We start from the raw sequence: 20148 nt of genomic DNA, 5'->3' as shown, positions 1-20148 counted from the left end.
TAAGACAAAATTATACACTCCATTCATTGGTTTTCTAGGCAAACAAAAAATTTCTGATGTTTGTCACTACAAGTCTCTGTTTTGAACATCCCTAAAAAGGTCTCTGTTAAATATGACATGGAAAGTGAATAACAACAGTAGTGTAAAAAATTGAGACTAGTGACCATCTTTCTTCCCCATAACCCAAGAAATGGAACGAAACAGAAGGCAATTTTTGTTGCCTCTGAAAAACAAATACAACACTAGGCTAATTATTAGAGGGGAATTAGAGGGTCAAATGAAAAACAAAAAAAAAAAAAAAAAGGTAAAAGGAAGACATGTCAACCCTCATACATGCAGAGGTTCTCAAATCCCATGTATTCATGCCGCTCAATCTTCCCGATCATGTTTGATATGCCAACCCCACCTACCAAATATAAGCAAAAATAAATTTTTAGAGTTTGAATTATTTTGCATAGTTTGAAGCAGGGAAAACGTGTATTTTGTCAAATCAATAAAAGGGATATCGAAGCTCACCTAGTGATACTGCACTAACGAATATGGTGAAGGCTAGAATGAAGATAATTAGAGATGCCCTTCCAAATACAATTATCAGCTTTCTGACAATATGCTGTCCGATAAGGGCGGCAATAGTAGCCACAGCAGTGAAGTAGAGAGCTGCCAAATAAAAAAGGATCATGTAGCACCATAAAAATACGGAACAACCATATCCTCACCTAGAGGCAAGATTACTGGCACCACTACCCCTATCCCCACCACATCCCTTGAAGGCCTGGATGTTTCCCTTTATTTCCTAATTATGAAAAGAAACTTCAATAAAATTATCGTGTTGCTGTGAGCTTCCAACTTACCATAAGGTACCGGAAAACGTTTTAGAAGGTAATATTCTACAACAGACATGGATGAGGAGAAAGTCATGGCAAAGGTAGCAGTAGCACTTGAGACCTGCACATATGTCAGTAAGAAGTCAACAATCAGAATTAAGAAACAATGGATAAACTTCAAGGCTATAATTGAGAGGAGAACAAGATTTTTCCCCTTATGTTGCCATTATTCAGATTTATATTTGTAGGATAAACGTCAAGGTTATAAATTCATGCCACACATCTCAAGGATATAAAGAATCTCACCTGAGGAGGGACACCCAGCTCCAAGAAAAGTGGACCCATGATAAATCCTCCACCTAGGCCAAGTAGACCACCAACAATTCCAGCTAGTACTCCAAAAGCACAGTAGGTAACAAGCTGATGCACTCGCCAATTTGTGCCTTCATCTCCCTTGGATGCAATTACTCTCCAACCTTTATATAGACTAACTGCTTCATACAGAGATACCCCAAATGAAACTGGGATCTGGAAAACAGAAAGGACACCTTAAACCAGGTTTCAAAGAAATTGCTATGATAAGGATGATCCTTAACATTCAAGAGTTATGTCTTGATCATGCAATTCGACAAATATTAAGAGGCAATAGAGATGAAAAAGACAGAATGTACCTGCAACAAGTTCAACACCCAATATGCCACTGAACAAGTAGCTGTATGATTCTGTTGCCAAAAGTCATATTTGATCAGTTACGCCTCAACAATTCATATTCTGAAAAAATAAATCAATAAATAGAGCAGAAGATAACCTTGGCGATCTGCAGTACAAGGAATGCAACCCAAACAAAACAAAGAAGCCCAAGTTCTTTCCAACAAACATTTTCCCAAACAGTGACCTGCAATGATTGCATTAAATTAATATTGAGAAATATCGGTACTGAATAACAACAGGTTACAGTTTACTCACTTCTTTGTCTGTGTTATCCTTCGGGGGGTCACTGTTTGGGCCACTAGGAAGAGGCTTGTATTCCACATCCCCGCTACCAGTATCTGATATCATATGAGAAATATATGGACTTACTTCAGGAGGAAAATCATTATGAAAGGATTACTGATTAAAGGATTAGGCAACTGACCATTTGATACCAAACGCCTTGCAGCCTCCTAAAATCCAAGACAAGCAGCTTTTAAGTATTCAGCAATTAATTTTAATAATATAAACACACCACACACTTAATGAGAGAGTTTCCTCTTTGTTTTTAGTGCATTAAGCTGGAAAGGCATGACATTCTGAAGGAAATTATCTGGGTTGTCAGCAATTATGATATTTTGAAATCAAACATCCCCAAAATATTTTGATCTCTCATTCATGAAAATGGAAAGGAGTTGTTTAAAATATTGTGGAAGGAATTCTTACTTAAAATCACAATGGAATAGAGAAAAAGATATACAGAGCTCAAAATTCTGCACACACCAGTATGAGTTAACAAAATTACCTTTTTCAGTATGGTTTCCTTTTTCCATGTTTCAACACCCTTGAAGAATGCCTTTGTTGATGTTCCTGCAAGCCATCCAATCCGTCGAAATTAAATAAATAGTACTACAATAACATTATGCCCACCAAATACAACAATAAATCAGCAAACCATTACCTATAAAGAGAATAATAAGTAAAATTGTGACCATCCAATCTGCAAAGATCACGTTAAAAGCAACTCCTATGCTAATTCCCAGCATAAGCATTGGCTGGATAAGCAAAGCCAAATCATAATCGATGATAGGCATATCAAGTGTAGGATGCCTTAACTTAAGGTTGTAGTAAACAGTTGAAGCTGCTGCACCCATGATCATACCTAGGAAAATGCCAAAAACATAGAATGCATGAATTCATTTAGTGTAACAGAGTAATCTGTTTTGTTAACAATTTTGCTAATAATTTCTTAATAACATTCAAAATTCTCAAAATGCTGCAGTTAGAACTTACATAATTTTTGGAAGCATCTAAATGCACCTATTTATTTCTCTTCTTTTGTCTTGGCAAGGAAATTTCTAAATCTTAAAATCACATCACAGATAGCTTACAAGCATATGGTAAGTGTAATTTTGAATCACTGGAAGTATTGGGCTTACACAATTCTGAAAGTTTTTAAGCAACAAGATGAGTAAATTTCAGAAAAAAAAAATCTTTAAAAAGAAAATTAGCTTCAACAAGTTTATACTGATAATTTCGATTTTTCGGGTAATCTGCAGCAAAACTATTTTCCCTACGCTCAATGACAAATCAAACCAGATCAGAAAGAGTTCAGAAAGAAAATAAGGAGGAAGTCCTTTTCTCTTGAAAAGTGAGAAGGCAAACATTTTTACCCAAAGGAAATAAAGTACCTTTTCTCTTTTTTCGTTTTTATTAGCTTCATCAAGTTCTTTGCATCTCCTAATTCTTAAATCACATCAAGTTCAAATGTAATTTTATTTCTCCATGCAAAGGTGAAAAGAACATAACCCATCTTACATTTTGAAATAGCAGTTGATGACTTTGCATCAAACCCAATAATAAGGTTAAGCATTGGAACAAAAATGCCACCTCCACCAACTCCTCCTACACTCCCAAACGCTGCTCCAAAGAATCCAATTATACTTCCCAGCACAATTTGCCAACCAAATTCCATTTCCTATAAACCAAAAAAAAAAAGCATTAAAAAAACTTTAAAAATAAAAATTATGGTGGTCAAAGACGTTAATATAGTGCAAGCTAAAAGGAATACATTGGAATATAAAAACTTACAGGCCAAACATGCTGATAACCCGATTCATCAGATCGCCACAAGAAATTAATAGCTTTGAGGAAAAAATTTGTTTCAGAGTCCTTGGCTGAGTCTCCATTCTTCAAGCTTCTCTCAGCTGAAACTAACATGAAAGCTAAAGCAAAGTTGAGCAAATTCAACATTATCGATTTCAAAACACTCCGTTTCACTCCAAATCGCGCCATCTTGATTTCAAACAATTCGAGCACCTTTCTCTTTTCTTCTCTGTCTCTTTCTTCAACTTCTTTTTGAACGAATTTTCTTGAACTTCGACACTTTTTCCGACTCAAAAAGTCTCACCCTTTTTTATACGTTTAAAAATTCTCTCTCCAAACCGTCAGCCTGTAAAGCACAACGTCAAGGCGTTTGGCTTGCAAGAACCCAGGGAGGAAAATATTTCCAAGAAAACAATATCAGCTTGGGAATCTAAAAAAATCGTTTAATCATTTAAAAAAGAAAAGAACTTTGGGATTTGAGATTGGCGAAATGCTTGGAAAAAGCTTGCACGCAAGATCAACAACAAGAAAAGAAGGAACCTTTGGCTCACGTCTCTGTCTTCTCTCTGGGAATGAGTGAGAAGAAGACGGTGAGATTTTATGTAATCAAGTAATAGAAGAGAGAAAAAAAATAGGAGATCCTCAGGCTGAGCTCGGCTGGGCACGTTTACCATTAATTAATTCTTTTTTTGTTCGGACGCAGTTAATTTGTGGATGGGTGGTTGACTGCTTGCCTCTATTCGGGTGGACCTCCACGTCCTCAGCCAGTCAGACTTCCATTTTACTCTCCCAAAATTATTTTATTTTATATCATTTTAATTTCATATAAATAAATTTTACACACGTCATTTTATCAAATTTATATATATTATTAATAAATTAAATATTATCCTCTGGTTAACAAATAAATTTTAAAATATAAATATTTGTTTTAAAATATTTTTAAACTTTCCCATATACGATCAAATCATAATGTATTGATAAATATAAATTTCGATTTTGCAATTATTTTGATGTGACATATATAGTTGTCATTATATTATTATAAGCCGTGTCTTATATTATTAATTTAATGTTGAATTGAAGTGTCACCTACCATTAAAAAACTTAAGTAGGTAATAGGTATACTCACATTTATTTTCAAAAAAAAAATCGTCACATTTTTCTCATGAGTTATAGATATTTTACAGTTGCCTATCTAGGATTGAACTTTAACACGGTAAAGATTTTAAAATTATTTGTTTATGTACTCAAACCTTTTAATTCCATCACAAAATATACTGGTCTCTAAAATTGGGATTAAAAGGAAAAAAAAATTTACATACAATATCTTATAATTTCTAATACCATTCAATATAATTAAGTTTAATTATTAAATATTTTATTAATTTTTCCTTTTTGGTGCATGATTTATATCATCAAATTTTGCTTGGAAGGCCACTTGCTTACTTAGATTAGAAAAATACTCTAAGTAAGAGAAGAAGAAAAAAATATGCCTATGATATATTAGTCCAATGATGACTTCAAAGATTCACTATGATTCAAAGTTTCAAACTTTGGGGACCACCCCTTCGCTTTTTTTTTTTTCACATTTTCATGCTGACAGGTTAGGATGCTGTTTTTCCAGCGAAATTATTACGCTATGGGGACAAATTGAAATAGTAATGCATATGACTCTCGTTTATTTGAATAAAAATAAATAAAAAGTGATTTATGATTTATAAATTGTCGAAACAAAATTGAACAATAATTATTTTTAAAATTTATTCTATTTACATTGTCGAGGTCCCGACTCCCGAGTAATGATGCCGTTTGTTCTAACAAAGGACAATAATATTGGCTTGCGAGTTGAAACTTGACAAGACATTACAAAGGCCGCCTCTCCCTCCTTTTTCTTTCACCATCCCAACCGGTAACATTGGGGCTGAGTCTGACCGTGACATGAGTCACAAGTTATACCAAGGTTGCTTGGTTTTATCCTTCCCAAGCTAAATGATCATTTTGTGGTGAGGAATTTTTGAGAATATACGTAGGCTTGCTTATCCTCTCCTCTCAGTATAATTCTTTCGTCTTTTCTGTGGCTGCTGCCTCTATTTCCATTTGTAAACTAGTTTTAATTCCGTGAGATATATGAGATACTGAATTTTATTAATTGTTAATATAATTAATTAAAATATTTTAATATATATTTTAATTTTTTAAAAATTTTTAACAAAATTTTATTTTTTATTATATTCAATTAATTTTTTATATTTTTATTTAAAATTAAATAAGTTCTTATGATTATAATAATAATAATAATCTAATTATCAATAGTCAAAATATTATCATTTGTCATTTTATATTACATGATGTTGACATGACATACTGACATACCATAATGATGATAACATTACATGTTGATGTAGTAAAATGATATAATCACGTAATATTTTTTACTTTTCACATCAACATCACATGTGCATAACATAGCAAGTGATATTATAATTAATATCAGTTAGTCAACAATTAGTTATAAGAATTTACTTAATTCAAAATAAAAATATAAAAAATTAATTGAACTTATAAAAGAATAAAAAATTATTTAAATTTTTAAAAAAAAATTCAAAGACTTTTTAAATCATTATACCTATACAATCGAATTATCATTTAATTTCTTAATATAATAAAAAAATTGATAATGAATATTGTTCAATCTTAATATTATATTACATCCTAATACAAGTATTCATATATGATTCTCTATTTTTTGGGCTCAATTATTCATATATGATTCTCCTTGTTTTTTTTTTTTTTCAATGTGAGAGTTTAGCCGTAAATTTTGAAGTTTAGAGAACAAGAGTCAATGATTCATAACTGCAGGCTGCAGCTTAATACCTTTTAAGTCATTTTCAAACAAATAATTGCATTAATGCAGACAAAAACATATTTATAAGAGTCAAGATTAAAACAGAATAAAATAGAATGATTTATTGCTTTGAATCCACACATGAAATCTCAACCTCTTTCCCAAATTATAAACAAATACTAAAATCCATTGAATAGTCCACGTGCTATATAATAATATGGAAAATAATCTAATTTATTTTGTTTTTTTTGTTTTTAGAATTTTTATTATTTTCTTATCACATGAGGTACTCAAAGTCTCAATAGATCATGAAATATCAAATCTTTTAACAAAAAAAATCTAATTTATTTGTACCATCCCTTGAATAAATTCGAATCTACCGTTCATTGCGATCCACTTTCCCCTTTTGCATGTTAGATCACGTGAAATTGTCTCCAAATTATTTAAACGAAAATGATGATGATGACTTCCACCTAAAATCCAATTCAAGACGAAACTAAAAAGTTAATTAATCTTAATGAATTTAGGTATGTTAATAATCAAAGTGTACATGCACCTGTCACGCAGCAGACCAAAAGAGGGATACTTTGGGAGTATCAAGAGCAGGCCGTACCAGCGGATATATAGAGTTAAAGTCTCAATTAGTATAACAGGTCAGATTTTGAGATTATAATATGATCGTAACTCAATTTCATTAAAATTAAGAAAATATAATTTAATAAATTATCAATGATTAGCACAGTGCTGTATGTACGGCAGTTTCAATTAATCGAAGCCATATGCTCGAACTGACGGTGGGAAACATCCCCGTGAATTCTGAGAGTGATAGGGACAGCTTCGTTTGGGTTGGGAGCAATTGTCCTTATTATAAACTCTTTGTTACTCTGTATGTTTTAGTGCATATTTGGTTTAATTTTTTTTAGTTTATTTATTTTTTAAAAGTAAAAATTAAATCAAACATTATCTTTTTATAAGTTCTTAAAAAAAAGTAATTTTTTTAAAATTAAATTAAAAAAAAAACTCAATAGATGAGTTTTTTTTTATATTTTTTAAAAAATATAAGAGAATTTTTATTTTTATTTTAAAAATATCTTCATTTATTAAAAATAATTACAATATTATCTTCTTAAAAAAAATATATTCTATGATAATTTTAATAAAAATTATAACTTATTAAAAAAAATTTATAAAAAGAAATTTACCAAACAACTTTAACTTAATTTTAAAAATTATTATTTTCCATACGAACTTCATAACAACTTTTAAGTTAAAAAAAAAAATCAGACCAAACAAACTCTTAATAAAATTTGGATCACCAAGAGTTCTAGATGAGTTGTAATTGGTATCTTTTTTTTGTCTTGAACTAAGTCAAATTAACAATGTAAAAGTAAAAGGACATTCTCATGATTTGTGAGATAGGAACGACCTGGAAAAGTCACTACCAATCAATAACTTTGAAATCCTTTTGTTATTAACGAAGATAATTGATTCTTGGGAGTCAATAATAACATGGATGGGAAATTTAAGTTTGAAAAAAAAAGTCTTTTTTTTTTCACGAATTGGAACAACAAAAAGTTGAATGTCGATGGATGGTAACGGTAAAATCACTTTGTGCTTGTCGTATATTTAAATCATCTGTAAAAGATTTCACTTAACATGGTGAAAATTATAATTTCAAGAAAGTCAGTTTAATAGTAGAAAAAGTTAAAGTAAACAAACTGTCTAAATTCATATTAATGGTTAGAGTTTTAATTGAAATTAACATGGTGAAAATTACAGTTTCAAGAAAACTAGTTTAATAGCAGAAAAAGTTAAAATAAACAAATTGTTTAAATTCATATTAATGCTTAGAGTTTTAGTGGAAAAGATGAAAAAAAGAAATGAGTGAGGCTGAGTGTCACAGTCCACACCAGCTCTTGTGAAGAATTGTTCATTTTGACCTCTTACAAGTTGAAGGTGATGTGAATCCTCTCTCTAAGACCATAACATCCTCTTCCCTTACTTTACATGTGAGACTTTGTAGCTCTACTTGTTGGAAGCATTATTTGGACGATGTAAGATTCACGTCTACATAAGAACCGTGACATCTTCCTACTTCAGTAAGGGTTCATTGTCCTCCACTCAAGGATCGTGATATTTTTTTCACTTCAATAAGGGTCTATTGTCCTCTACGTGAAGACTGTGATATTTTTCTCATTTCAACAAGGGTTTACTATTCTTAATAGCACATTTATAGTACTCATAATTTACTCTGATATCAATTGTTACGGTTCATACCAACCCTCGTGAGATATTATCTATTTTGATCTGTTGAATTTACATTATCTCATAGATTGAAAGTGGTGTAAATCTTTTCATTCTCAATATCACTTTCATATATAATCGATGTAAAATTTATAAAAAATATGACATTCTCTTTTATTCTTCATTCAAAATTTTCTTCAATATAAAACTTTGTGGCTCTAGTTATTAAGAGCGTTATCTTGATCACGGAGGTGTCGTGACGTGTGGGTCCGGGAACCCGTCCGCCAGACGCGGGGCGAAAATTAAAATCGCAGGGTGTGGGAGTCGCCACCAATCTTTTTTATCTAGGTGTGATTGGTCACCTATTAACCCGATTCTTAATCGACGAAGTCCTAAATTAATTTTAGGTCCGTCGAAAGAACGAGAACTGGTCCACGTTTTAGAGATGGGTTCGGGAATGCGGTTACGCACGGAGAAGGGTTAGCACCTCCGTGACGCCCGTTCTACGAACGGTACCATTCAATCTTAAGTTATCTTAATATAGCCTTTTCTTAGTTTAATCCCTATTTCATTAAAATTTTTTATTGAATTGTCAGACTGAGTTATTCACCTGGTCTTACGTATGCATATGATGCAAGCGTAGAATGATGTCGTGACTTGTTTATTTTAAATGATGGAGTCGGTAATCTTTTATTGGAAAATTATTCGAAGACTATCCCAACGCTTTGGTGAAGTCTCGAAATTCTCCTCACCTAGAGATATCCCCGGAAGAACTCGTCTCTACGAGCTCCTCGGGGAAATCCCATCATCGGGATTCCCGCGCCATATGCAAAGTAAGGGTGGCGTGCGATGACAGTATAAAATGATGGTATCTATGTGCACGCGTTTATTAATTGTTTAAAAAATTTTGGTTATTTATTTATTATTTATTATTTATTATTTATTTTTTTTATACTTTATTTTTTGGTTATTTAAAATCCATGTTTGTTGTTGGTCAATTTTTTACTTGATTACAAAGCTTATCTAATAGATAATTAATTAATTTTTAAACGATTGGATTAACTTTATTTAGTAATATTTATTTAAATTAACGAAATCTTTCTACATATAATATTTTCTAATAATGACTATTTGACTTAATGAGTTTTGGAGTTTAGAGTTCGGATTTATCCCGACGCTTCGGTGAAAATCCGCCTCGAACTTCGTACCCGAAAAACATCCACCCGAAAGAGGCAACTCTTTGCCCCTTTTTGGTGGTAATACTCAAATATTTATTATATTATTTATTACATTTATTTATTTATTTTCTTTTTTATTATCATCATTATTTTTTATTTTATATATTTTTATTTTTTTATTTTTCCATTTTTTTTATCTAAAATATAATATAATATATATATGTATATTGAATTATTATTATTATTATTTATTTTATTTTATTTTTATTTTTTAATATTAAATATAAATATTTGTTCCTAAAAAATGATAAATGCATTAAAATGGGCTAGACCCAAGTAAAAAAGAAGTTATACCTTGTTGGGCTGCAATCGGCCCAACCCGGCGGCCCGTGGGAGCCCAAATCCAGCACCCGGCCTGTTTCTGGAAGCCCGCAAGGAGAAGTCCAAAACGCACCGTTTTGATGCCTGCGAAGCCGCTCAAAACGACGCCGTTTCGCCCGGTCCTTCCAGCTTCTGCTTGCCTCTCTGAAACGACGCCGTTTTGCCCACGAACCCTAGGTATTTAATCCCCTTTTCTCTCTTTCTCTCTTCAGTTTCACTCCTCGCTTTCTCTCTCTAGCCGCGGCGCCCTCTCCCTTCTCTCTAGAAATCTCTTCTCTCTTCCGGCGCCGGCGTCTTCTTTTCTCGGTTTTCTTTCTCTCTTCTCTCTCTCCCGGCGGATCTCTCTTCTTCTCTCGGTTTTCTTTCTCTCTTCGCTCAGATCTGAGCCTCCCGTCGGTCTCTCCCTTTTCTCCCGGATCTCACCCTTTTCTCCTTGTTTTTCTTTGTGTTGTTTTTTGTTCTTTGATTGTTTGTGGCTAACTCTGTTTTTTGCTTTTTGCAGGGTTTTAAAGAGCCGGGTTGTCCAAATTTTTGGACAACCCGGTGAGGGGGGGGTTCTGGCACCCCTGGGGTTGGTGGCCAGAACCCCCCATCCCGCGTAGTGGGTGGGGGATGGGACGTACGCCCAGCCATCCCGATTTTTTTTGATTTTTTTTTTTATTTTTTATTATTTTTTGTATTTTATTTTATTTATATTTATTTTTAATTTATGATTTATGTGTCTACAGGAGGGATGATAACACTGAATCACATCACATGTACGATACCGGTCCCGTCTCTTTTCTTTCGACTGGGAAAGATGAGGCAAAGCTAGGGCCCGAATTAAAACGGAGAAAATCCCCACATAACCACTTGCGATGCCGAAAACAATGAAAACTGAGAGACAAGACGCGTTATAATTGTCGAATGTAGAAATGGCAGGTACAAGAATGATTGCTTTGCATGCTTTAAATTATAGCGTTCTCGAGACAGGAATTTAGCATGTGTAATATAACTTTTGCTTTTGAGCTAGGCCAACGAAGCAGAGCTCGATTGTATGTATGTATGTATAAGCAAAACCCAGACTTTGCTGCTGATCTCAAACAAAGAAATTAAAGGAAAAGAAACTCCCTCTGTGACCCAAAACTAGAGTATCCTACTAGTAAGTAATCATTACCCTGACATGGCATGGCATGGCAACTGATGGTGATTATGGCGTTAATTGACAAAAGGAAAAATACTTGCTTAATTACCAATAATTCAGCAATGAAAATGGGCTTCACATTCATGGTCCACGTTTGGTTTTTTATTGGCATTGCCTGCAAAGGCCAAGGACGGAAATGGACGGTGTGAAGTGTGAAAACAAGTGCAGGGTTGGCGTAATAGGGATAGGGTCACCAAAGAAGTCAAACTCCACATGATGAAAAAAGGAGTTTACTTATCAGACCCCGAGAACACTACAAACCTGGATTAGCTTGAATGGTGATAATTGACCAGAGGCTTTGCTTTTCATCACGTCCGTAGCTATATTTGCAATCAGTAGCCAAATTTCCTCGCGTAACATTATAAGATTCTTTTCAAATTCTTGCCGTCCTGGTTCAGGCAACCGCACAAACGCTAACAAACAAACCAAGCCGTGGGACTTTGTTTTTTTCCTTGGATTGATTCAGCACTCGCTTTCATTCCACATGGCCTGGAAACCATTATCTTATATCACTTGGACGAGATCGAGCTGAGGCCAGTGTTCAAATTCGGCACGCATTTAACATATGAGAAATTCAGAAAATTTATGACATGTACGGCATAGGAGTATTGACTAGTCTTCCAGCATTGTCAAGGGCATGTTGGCTATTTCCTTTATGCTGAAGGGTTTATGATAAAAGAATCTAAAAGAATCTAAAAGAATCTTACCTTTATGATAAGGGGTTGAAAATTTTTCTGGGTTTTAATTTGTTTTCTCTTCCTTTCTTTCTGATCTGTTATGTAGAAATTAAGTATCTTTGCAATGATCAAATCTGACATATACATATATATATGATCCATGATCAAGATCCAAGAAACTAATTAACAAATCTTAATAGTTCATTAACATAATTAATTTTTTCTCACTGTACTTACATGTGCAAAATAGCTCACTAGTCATGATGATGATAATTAATTAAGTAATTACTAACTAACTAAACATATGATTCTGCCAGTGCCAGGATTTAATTTAATAGTGCTCGTGGACATGTTCATGTACAATGAGGTTAAAATTGTAAAGGGCCAATACATTTAATTTCGACAACTAGTTTCCTGTCCTAAATGATTTCTCTTCTGATTTAAACCTATTACGTGGGGGGTTTTCCATTCAGTTTCACAATTATAGAATATGAACAATATTGTCCTCGTCAAAGCTGCTATTTGATTAACTCCATCCTCGGACAGACATTTGGCGTTTCAATTTCATGTTTGTCTTTCTGCCCCTTTGCCAAAAAGCAAAGATACCCTTTTGTTCAGAACAGTGTGAATGGTCCCCTTATGCCTTAGTAACTTTTTATGATTAATTTGACATGATTACTTGCCCCATTGGCTCCAGTTTTACCAAAGCAATTCAACAGGTCTGCTCGGCCGGATTTTCATAAGCGTTGGCCCCTTTAATCAGTTCATTCTATCATTTTAGGACTTGATTTTTTTATATTAACATTTTAGGCAGGTACAGGAAAAGGAAGTAAGTTTAGACTGCAGAAATAAATATTCATAATTTTATAAAGATTTATTTTTAAAATATATATATTTATAAGATAAGATTTGTATGATTAAGTACTCAGGGGTGGAGGGTCAAGGCGCGCCCCCCCCCCCCCCCCCAAAAAAAGAAATTTTTTACTTAATATATATATTTTTAATTGTTCTGAAAAATAGTATATTTATGGGGTTGTGGTCCCTTTAAAATTTTTGAAATTTTATATGCATTATATATTTTTATACTCACAAAATAATTTTTTAATAATTTATATAAATAAAATAAAATAAAATAAAATAATTTCACAAACTCTACTCAACTTTACCTTATATTTTAATTAAGTTTCTTCACACCTCTTTCACTCTTTTTTTTTCTCTTTCTTTTCTACTTTATCTTTTATTTTTACTTTACATTTTTTTTATATAACTCACAATTAAAACACATTTCACTCTTTGAAAGAAATTTATAAGCCTAGACAATGACCGCGCATAAGTATTGTGTGGAATTGAGAGGATGTAAATTTTTTTTTTTATATTATTTAACTATTTATATATTTAATCATTATGTGAAGTCTTATATATCGTTTTTATATATTTATACATTATAATTTAATATTTAGTATTTTAAGTTTAAATATAAATAAAATAAGAATATTAGATGTTGACTGTATTAATTTTTTTTAGGTTTGATTAAAGTATGAGTAAGTTAAAAATAATTGACAAATTCTTTAAAAGAAAATATGCAAATCATCTAAAATATTCTTCTATAGTTAAGCCATCAAGCCTAATAAAAATTGTGAAAAGAAACTTTGGAACTAAATGGATAATGAGTTTCTTGTAAATAATTTAATAGTTTATATTACAAAAAGACATTACTAACCTTTTCAGTATAGAATCAATAATTGATGAATTTGAATATCTGAAACATTATCGAACACAACTTTCATAAAAAACTATTATAATTTTTTTTTTATTTTTTTTATTTACATGTTATATAAAATTATCTATTATGAACCTTTTGATTGTTCGTTAAATTCAACAATTTTTAGTTTTTATTTCTCTCCATCTTTTGATCTTTCAACAAAAATTAGTTGACTCTACCACTGTAAGTAATAATGTATAAATATTATACATGAATAATGTGTCGAACATAAATTTATTAAAAAAATTTTTTTAAAAAGGGAACGGGCCAATTTAGTACTGTAAGTAGAGGACTCATGGTGGATTTCAATATTTTGAAACGAATGCATTGTTGGTGATGGCAATGATGAATTTTCTGTCTTCCCTTCACTTTGCCAGATTAAAGGGGACAAGGAACATGGTGCAGGGCTCACGGTCGTAATGAAAACTTTCCATTTGACGCAAAGAAATAGAGTGAAAACTTTCCGGAAGAGGAAACCCAGCCATGGGACTGCTTCGTCTCTCTTCTCCGAACTGTTTACTGGCCACTTGAAGAAAAGTGATGATCCTATTCTTTGGGCCTGGTCCTGATCCTTTCTGGACAGATTAAACATTGCTCTGGAAGTAAGGTCCAGAGCAAACCTGAGAAGCCCGTTCGGCCTGTTTCAACTCCAACAAACCTTCTTTAAGTTCCCGGGGGTTTTTTGAGTATCCTCCAATGACCGTTGTTTCCAAAGAAATGGGGCAGTTTCAGCTGCAACAGGCCTTGACACTGAAGCCATATCCATGCAAATTCATGCCTTTAGCTTCTTTTTCTTATTCCCCTTGTAGTCTTCTCCCAAAACTTTCCACAATTCGTCGTTTTCCCGGTTCTACGAGACTCACTGAACCCGTCAAGTTTCCTCTTCTTCAGTCTCTGCCCACCGTTCGACCTCGCTTGGTATGCAAGATGAACGGCTCAGGTTATTTTTACTTCTTAGAATCTAGTTATATGAAATCCATACTTGTACTTTTCAGTAATTTTGGATCTTTTTTTTTAGTAAGGAGAATCATTTGCCTGCTGCCTTTCGAACAATCTTGTGTCTGTTCGGAATTTTGCCGAGCAGTTTATGTGCGAATGTTGATAAATCTTTGTGTCTAGAGAAGGGAACAATTTAATCAGTCTAATGTTTTACTTATTTAGATATTGTTTCGGAGCTAGAACTCGGAAAGTCAGGGGATAGACGAAAACCAGAGAAGCGGGTTAATGGAGTATTTTGGATCATACTTCTTAATCTAGGAATATACGTGGCTGATCACTTGTTTCAGGTATTTATGTATTTTGGGTTAGTCTTTCTTTGTTATTGATGGGCATTTTTCTTAATATAAACGATAACCCGAAAAAGTTAATTTATGTGAGCTATATATCGGCCAAGGAAAAATAAAGTTTTCCATAGGTTCCATTGTTAGTCTTCTTGTTTTATATAGCTGGAACTGTCATGCTGACTCCAAACTTTCCTTCTCATTTTTTGTTTCTTTCTTTCAATAGGTTCAGGGCATTCAGTCACTATACTTGTACCACAAATGGCCTGCTTGGTACCAATTTTTGACATCGACGTTCTGTCATGCTAACTGGTAAGCTCTCTAATACTACTGGATTGCATAGCATCAAATATCAATACAATAGAAAACCAAGTAGAAAAAGCTTGTTTTTCTTGATAAAGAATTGCAGTCATTCTGCGAGTTTGTCTTATTTTTTCCTTAGATGTTCATTATTTTGCTTATGGTCTTTTTCAGGAAGCATCTTTCTAGCAACCTTTTCTTCTTGTACATTTTTGGTAAGCAATTTGCTCTTCTCTTTGATTTGAGAATGTTGTAACTTGTAGACATTTGAATTAGTTGATTTTAGGAGTTTGATGTTATCCTTATTTGTAAAACAGGGAAGCTCGTTGAAGAAGAGGAAGGGAATTTTGCATTGTGGATTTCTTACATTTTCACAGGTGCTGGAGCAAACATTGTTTCATGGCTGGTTCTACCAAGAAATGCAGTTTCTGTTGGTGCTTCTGGTGCCGTTTTCGGGTTATTTGCAATCAGTGTCTTTGTAAAGGTATGCTGAATTCTCCAGACGTATATGAAGAATGTAACTAAATCCCCCTTTCTCTCTTTTCCCTTTTTTTAGTTTTATTTTTATAAGTAATAATAAACTGTCAGACACTGGGGACAAACTTCTTTAACCCACTCTTTCTTGTTCTAGATGTCTTGGGACTGGAGAAAGATCCTTGAAGTGCTTATATTGGGCCAATTTGTTATAGAGAAGGTGAGAAATTTTAAAGGGTTATCATCAGTTTTCCATGATCCTGAAAGACTGTGTTGAACCCAAGGGTTAACCTCCTCAATGTTATGTTCTTGGCTTTGACAGGTGATGGAAGCAGCCCAAGCTTCAACTGGCCTGTCTGGCTCTTCCTATTCCTTGCAAAGTGTCAATCACATTGCACATCTCTCTGGTGCTCTTATTGGTGTTCTTCTAGTATGGCTTCTCAGCAAAATTCCTTCTCAACCTCCTGATAAAGAAATATCAAATTTGCATAGAAAGAGAGGCAGAAGTTCTTAAGAATTGAGTTGCTGATTAAATGATGATGGAGGTCTAATGCAATGAAGAGCTCGGATGGTGGATTAAATTGTTGAGGAACGGAATTGTAGCACAATTGCTTTATGCATGTAAATAATTCAATTATAAACAGGTTGTTGTTGTAAAATTTAATGATTCGATGAATTTTGAATAGCTTCCATAATTATTGCTATATTCTGAGAATAATAAAGCAATTAGCATTTCCAGTAAGATTTTGCACAAGCTATGTGAGAGAATTTTGTAATTTTCCTATGTTTTTCTATATAGCATATTTGTTTACAAGAATATATAATAAAGAGATTGTGAACAGATACAAAGAACAATAGTAACTTGCATTTCCAGCAAGCCAAAAAGAATAAAGTAGTTCATCATTGTGGAAGAGCTCTGTGCTATCTATAGTAAGTATTTTGATAAGTATTTCTGTTTCTTTGGACATGAAGTGACCCTAATTACACCAAAAGCTCATAAACTTGATTTCCTCAGTTAAGGAAAACCACTGTACATGAATGTGTAAGCTGACCATACATTCCAAGCTGCCCCTGACATTGCTTCCGGCAGACAATTGGATACCTTGCTCCAAATTTACAACCTAGTGGAAGGTACATTGATTTTGTAGCAAGCCATGAGCAATCCAATGGAAAATCAGCATCTCTCAGTACCATGCGACCTTTTCTAAGAGACACAGCTGACCCCTTTTGATCACCTGCAACTACACTTGGTATCTGTAAAACATTGGAATTTGAGGCAGCCATAGTTTGCTTGTGATATAATTTCTCTAAGCTTTCAATTGGTATGTCTTCTTTTGTCTCCATTTTCTGTTCCTTACTTTTAAAGGTCCAAAGTATTCTATTTGCCTCTTTTGTCAAACCAATGGCACGCCAAGCTTCAGCAATGAGGAAGATAGTGGATTTCTCAGGCTCAACCTCAAATTCTTTCATTATTTGGAGAATTTCTTCGGCTTTCCATGGCTGCTTGGCTTCACTATATCCCCAAACTAGTGTCTCAAAGGTCTTCAAATTGGGAGAAATTCCAGATTCACACATTTGATCAAAAATCTTGATTGCAGAATCCATTCTTCCAGTACTGCACCACCCACTAATAACAGTTGTAAGGATTACAACATTTGGGCGGGATCCTGTTTTAATCATGATTGTTAGGAGTTCTTCAGCTTTCTCTGGTTCTTGTGCTCGCACATAACCTTTAGCAAGAATACTATAGGCATGAATGTCAGGCTGTATACCTGCTTTCACCATGTCATCAAAGATTTCCCTGCACTTACCCATGAAACCTGCTGAACTCCATGCATTCATAATAGTGCTAAAGGTTATAACATCAGGTTTGACCCTAAATTCTTCCATCAGAGTAAGTACCTGCAGATCAAAGCTTAACATGAGTTTATGTTCTTTTCCAGATGGAAATATTCAGCAGACAAGCACATATATTTAAAGAAGAAGAAGAAGAAAATGAAGACTTAGAAACCAAAACAAGCAGAACCACAGCTCAAAAGCTGTAGGAATTATAAAAATCTTGTATTGCTCTAAATGTTTGCTTAGATGAAAGGAATTGGAAATAAGTATAATCATTGGTCTAACTCACCTCATCAACCCCATCTCTGTCCATGATGTCAACAAAACCTTTGATCAGTGAGTTAAAAATCACAAGATTAGGATGTAATCTGAGTTCCTTCATCCTATACACAAATCTCAAGGCATCCTTTATCCTACCTTCTTTACGATATCCACTAATAATGATGCCGCAAGTTCGCTCATTAGGCTGCACACCATTTTTCTGCATCTCTAAAATCATTCCTTCAGCTCTATCAGTCTCATTATTCTGTGAATAAGCAGTTGCTATGGTATTGTAAGTAACAGCATCAGGTTGCATGCCAGAGGCTATCATCTTATTAACCACATTCCAAGCTTCTGTCATGTTCTTCTTTTTGCACCATGCTCTAACAAGTACATTATAGGTCCTGAGATTGGGTTTGACATTCCCCTGTTGGGACATCAGGTCTACCAGCTTAAGAGATTCTTCAGGCTTACCAGCAATGCCATACCCTTTGATTAATGTATTATAAGTGCTAGTAGTTGGTTTCAATCCATTCTCCCTCATCTTCCAGAAAGTTTCCATGGCTTTTTCAATGTTTCCAGATTCAGAGAAAGCATTTATAACAGCATTGAAAAAAATTGAGTCAGGCTTCATTCCATTTTTTTCCACTTGAGAGATTATAGAATGTATGGAACTGAAGTGCTTCTGGATGGTCAAGGCAGCCAAGAGAGTTGTGTAAGTTACCAAAGATGGTTTATGACCTCCTTCAACCAAACTGTCAAAAATAGACTGAGCTTCCTGAGGTTTTCCTCTTTCTATTAGAATATTCATTAGCTTTGTCTGGGAGCGCACAGTTTGGCAACTTTCTTTTGTCGTGCAGATGGAGCAATGAGATTGATTTTGGAGATCCATAAGGGCAGCAATGTGGAACTACTATTTTTTATCCAGCTCTACATATCATCCATGGAAGCTTCTGAACTTAAAACATACCACATTAAAACCTTAACACCGGCAAGTTAACAGATAAAAGTAGTAAATCAATCAACCTCAATGCAGAAGAGCCAACGTGCAAGAATTCAAGCAGAGACCATAATTCCAGTAGAAAAGTTTGGTGAAGAACACATTAACATCAGGAAGAATAAGTTAATTCCATCCACGTGGGCCCACCGGAAAGCAGATATACAATCAATACAAGCATGGCATTTCCCTACATGCATAAATGAAATGCTATACTATCTACTAGTAAAAGCAGATTATGAAAATGGAAACCCACTTTTTCCCCGATTAAATGCTTTACTTTGATTTTTTTTTCCTTCAACAAGAATACCCAGTCATTAGAACATGAAAAACACGTAAATTACTTTCCTGAAAAGTAATTTGCCAAAAGTAATTATAAAGAAGACAATAAATACCATATTTGGATTCTAGAACTGGAACCAATCATTCGGATTTCTTTCCTAAGCGTTTTTCATTTCTGAAAAACAAAAACTGAAACAAAATAAAAAACGACCTGTTCTTGGAGTCCACCAAAGATTTCAACTAAAGAGAATCACCAACCAAATTTCACAAACTACTCCCAAATTCCCATCTGGGTGTTTCACATTGTTTCCTATTGATCAAGAAAACAAAAAGAAGGATTCACCACAAAATGGCAAATATATAGTAAAAGCACTAAAATTCAATGCACAGATCAAGTATCCATCTAATCATCTACGATACATAAGATTTACTGCTTCACTAGACCACGAAAAGGAAAGCATTTAAAAAAAAAAAGCAAAACAGCAACAAAAAAGAAATAACCCAAAAATTTGGCATTAAGGGAGTTCTGATAATAATGGAAAGGAGCTTAATTTATGCAAGAAAAAAGTCACCCTGATGAATAATGAGCAATGGAAAAATGGCAGAGTGAAAGACTACGTGAGTGAAACGTACCTGACGGGGCTAGTTGTATCTTGGGTTCTTGCCAGAAAATGTAAGAGAGTAAAGAAAGAGAAGTTTTTGATTGGTGGAGTTATGATGTGCATGGAGTAGGTGTCGTGAAATGCAATAAAATAAATGTTATCCACATATTAAAAAACAAAAAAAAAACCCATTGGTGACAAACATATGGAGATAAGAAAA

At 33.7% G+C, this 20148-nt stretch overlaps 3 protein-coding genes across 6 annotated transcripts; 1 reads left to right on the top strand and 2 right to left on the bottom strand.

Moving 5' to 3' along the window:
• LOC18587930 (sulfite exporter TauE/SafE family protein 3-like) lies at positions 1-4275 on the bottom strand. Its single transcript, XM_018127985.2, has 12 exons — positions 3606-4275; positions 3333-3492; positions 2476-2676; positions 2320-2384; positions 1960-1987; positions 1791-1873; positions 1633-1719; positions 1496-1546; positions 1131-1352; positions 852-945; positions 517-657; positions 1-406 (listed from the first exon to the last, which is right to left on the bottom strand). Exons 1-12 carry the CDS (start codon positions 3807-3809, stop codon positions 321-323), a joined length of 1422 nt encoding a protein of 473 aa, XP_017983474.2. The 5' UTR covers positions 3810-4275; the 3' UTR covers positions 1-320.
• Positions 4276-14209: 9934 nt separating this feature from the next.
• Positions 14210-16689, top strand: LOC18587928 (Rhomboid-related intramembrane serine protease family protein). The gene is made up of 7 exons (XM_007011990.3): positions 14210-14833; positions 15055-15179; positions 15400-15485; positions 15648-15688; positions 15791-15957; positions 16105-16167; positions 16270-16689. The coding sequence occupies exons 1-7, from the start codon at positions 14590-14592 to the stop codon at positions 16459-16461; spliced, it is 918 nt and encodes a 305-aa protein (XP_007012052.1). The 5' UTR covers positions 14210-14589; the 3' UTR covers positions 16462-16689.
• A 99-nt stretch (positions 16690-16788) lies between these two features.
• Positions 16789-20107, bottom strand: LOC18587927 (Tetratricopeptide repeat (TPR)-like superfamily protein). Of its 4 annotated transcripts, none has more exons than XM_018127333.2 (4): positions 19960-20105; positions 19074-19636; positions 18076-19000; positions 16789-17849 (listed from the first exon to the last, which is right to left on the bottom strand). In XM_018127333.2, the coding sequence occupies exons 3-4, from the start codon at positions 18937-18939 to the stop codon at positions 16959-16961; spliced, it is 1755 nt and encodes a 584-aa protein (XP_017982822.2). In that variant the 5' UTR covers positions 18940-19000; positions 19074-19636; positions 19960-20105; the 3' UTR covers positions 16789-16958. The 4 variants fall into 4 exon arrangements, with proteins under 4 accessions (XP_017982822.2, XP_088666517.1, XP_007012051.3 ...); XM_088810391.1 differs by having other exon boundaries at positions 19538-19636; XM_007011989.3 differs by lacking the exon at positions 19074-19636 and having other exon boundaries at positions 19960-20107.
• Between the last annotated feature and the right edge of the window lie 41 nt (positions 20108-20148).

This window comes from Theobroma cacao, chromosome 9, assembly GCF_053813885.1.
Source record: "Theobroma cacao isolate CCN51 chromosome 9, ASM5381388v1, whole genome shotgun sequence".
Lineage (NCBI taxonomy): Eukaryota > Viridiplantae > Streptophyta > Magnoliopsida > Malvales > Malvaceae > Theobroma > Theobroma cacao.
The sequence above is the reverse complement of the archived record's forward strand: the minus strand, read 5'-3'. Positions and strand labels throughout refer to the sequence as shown.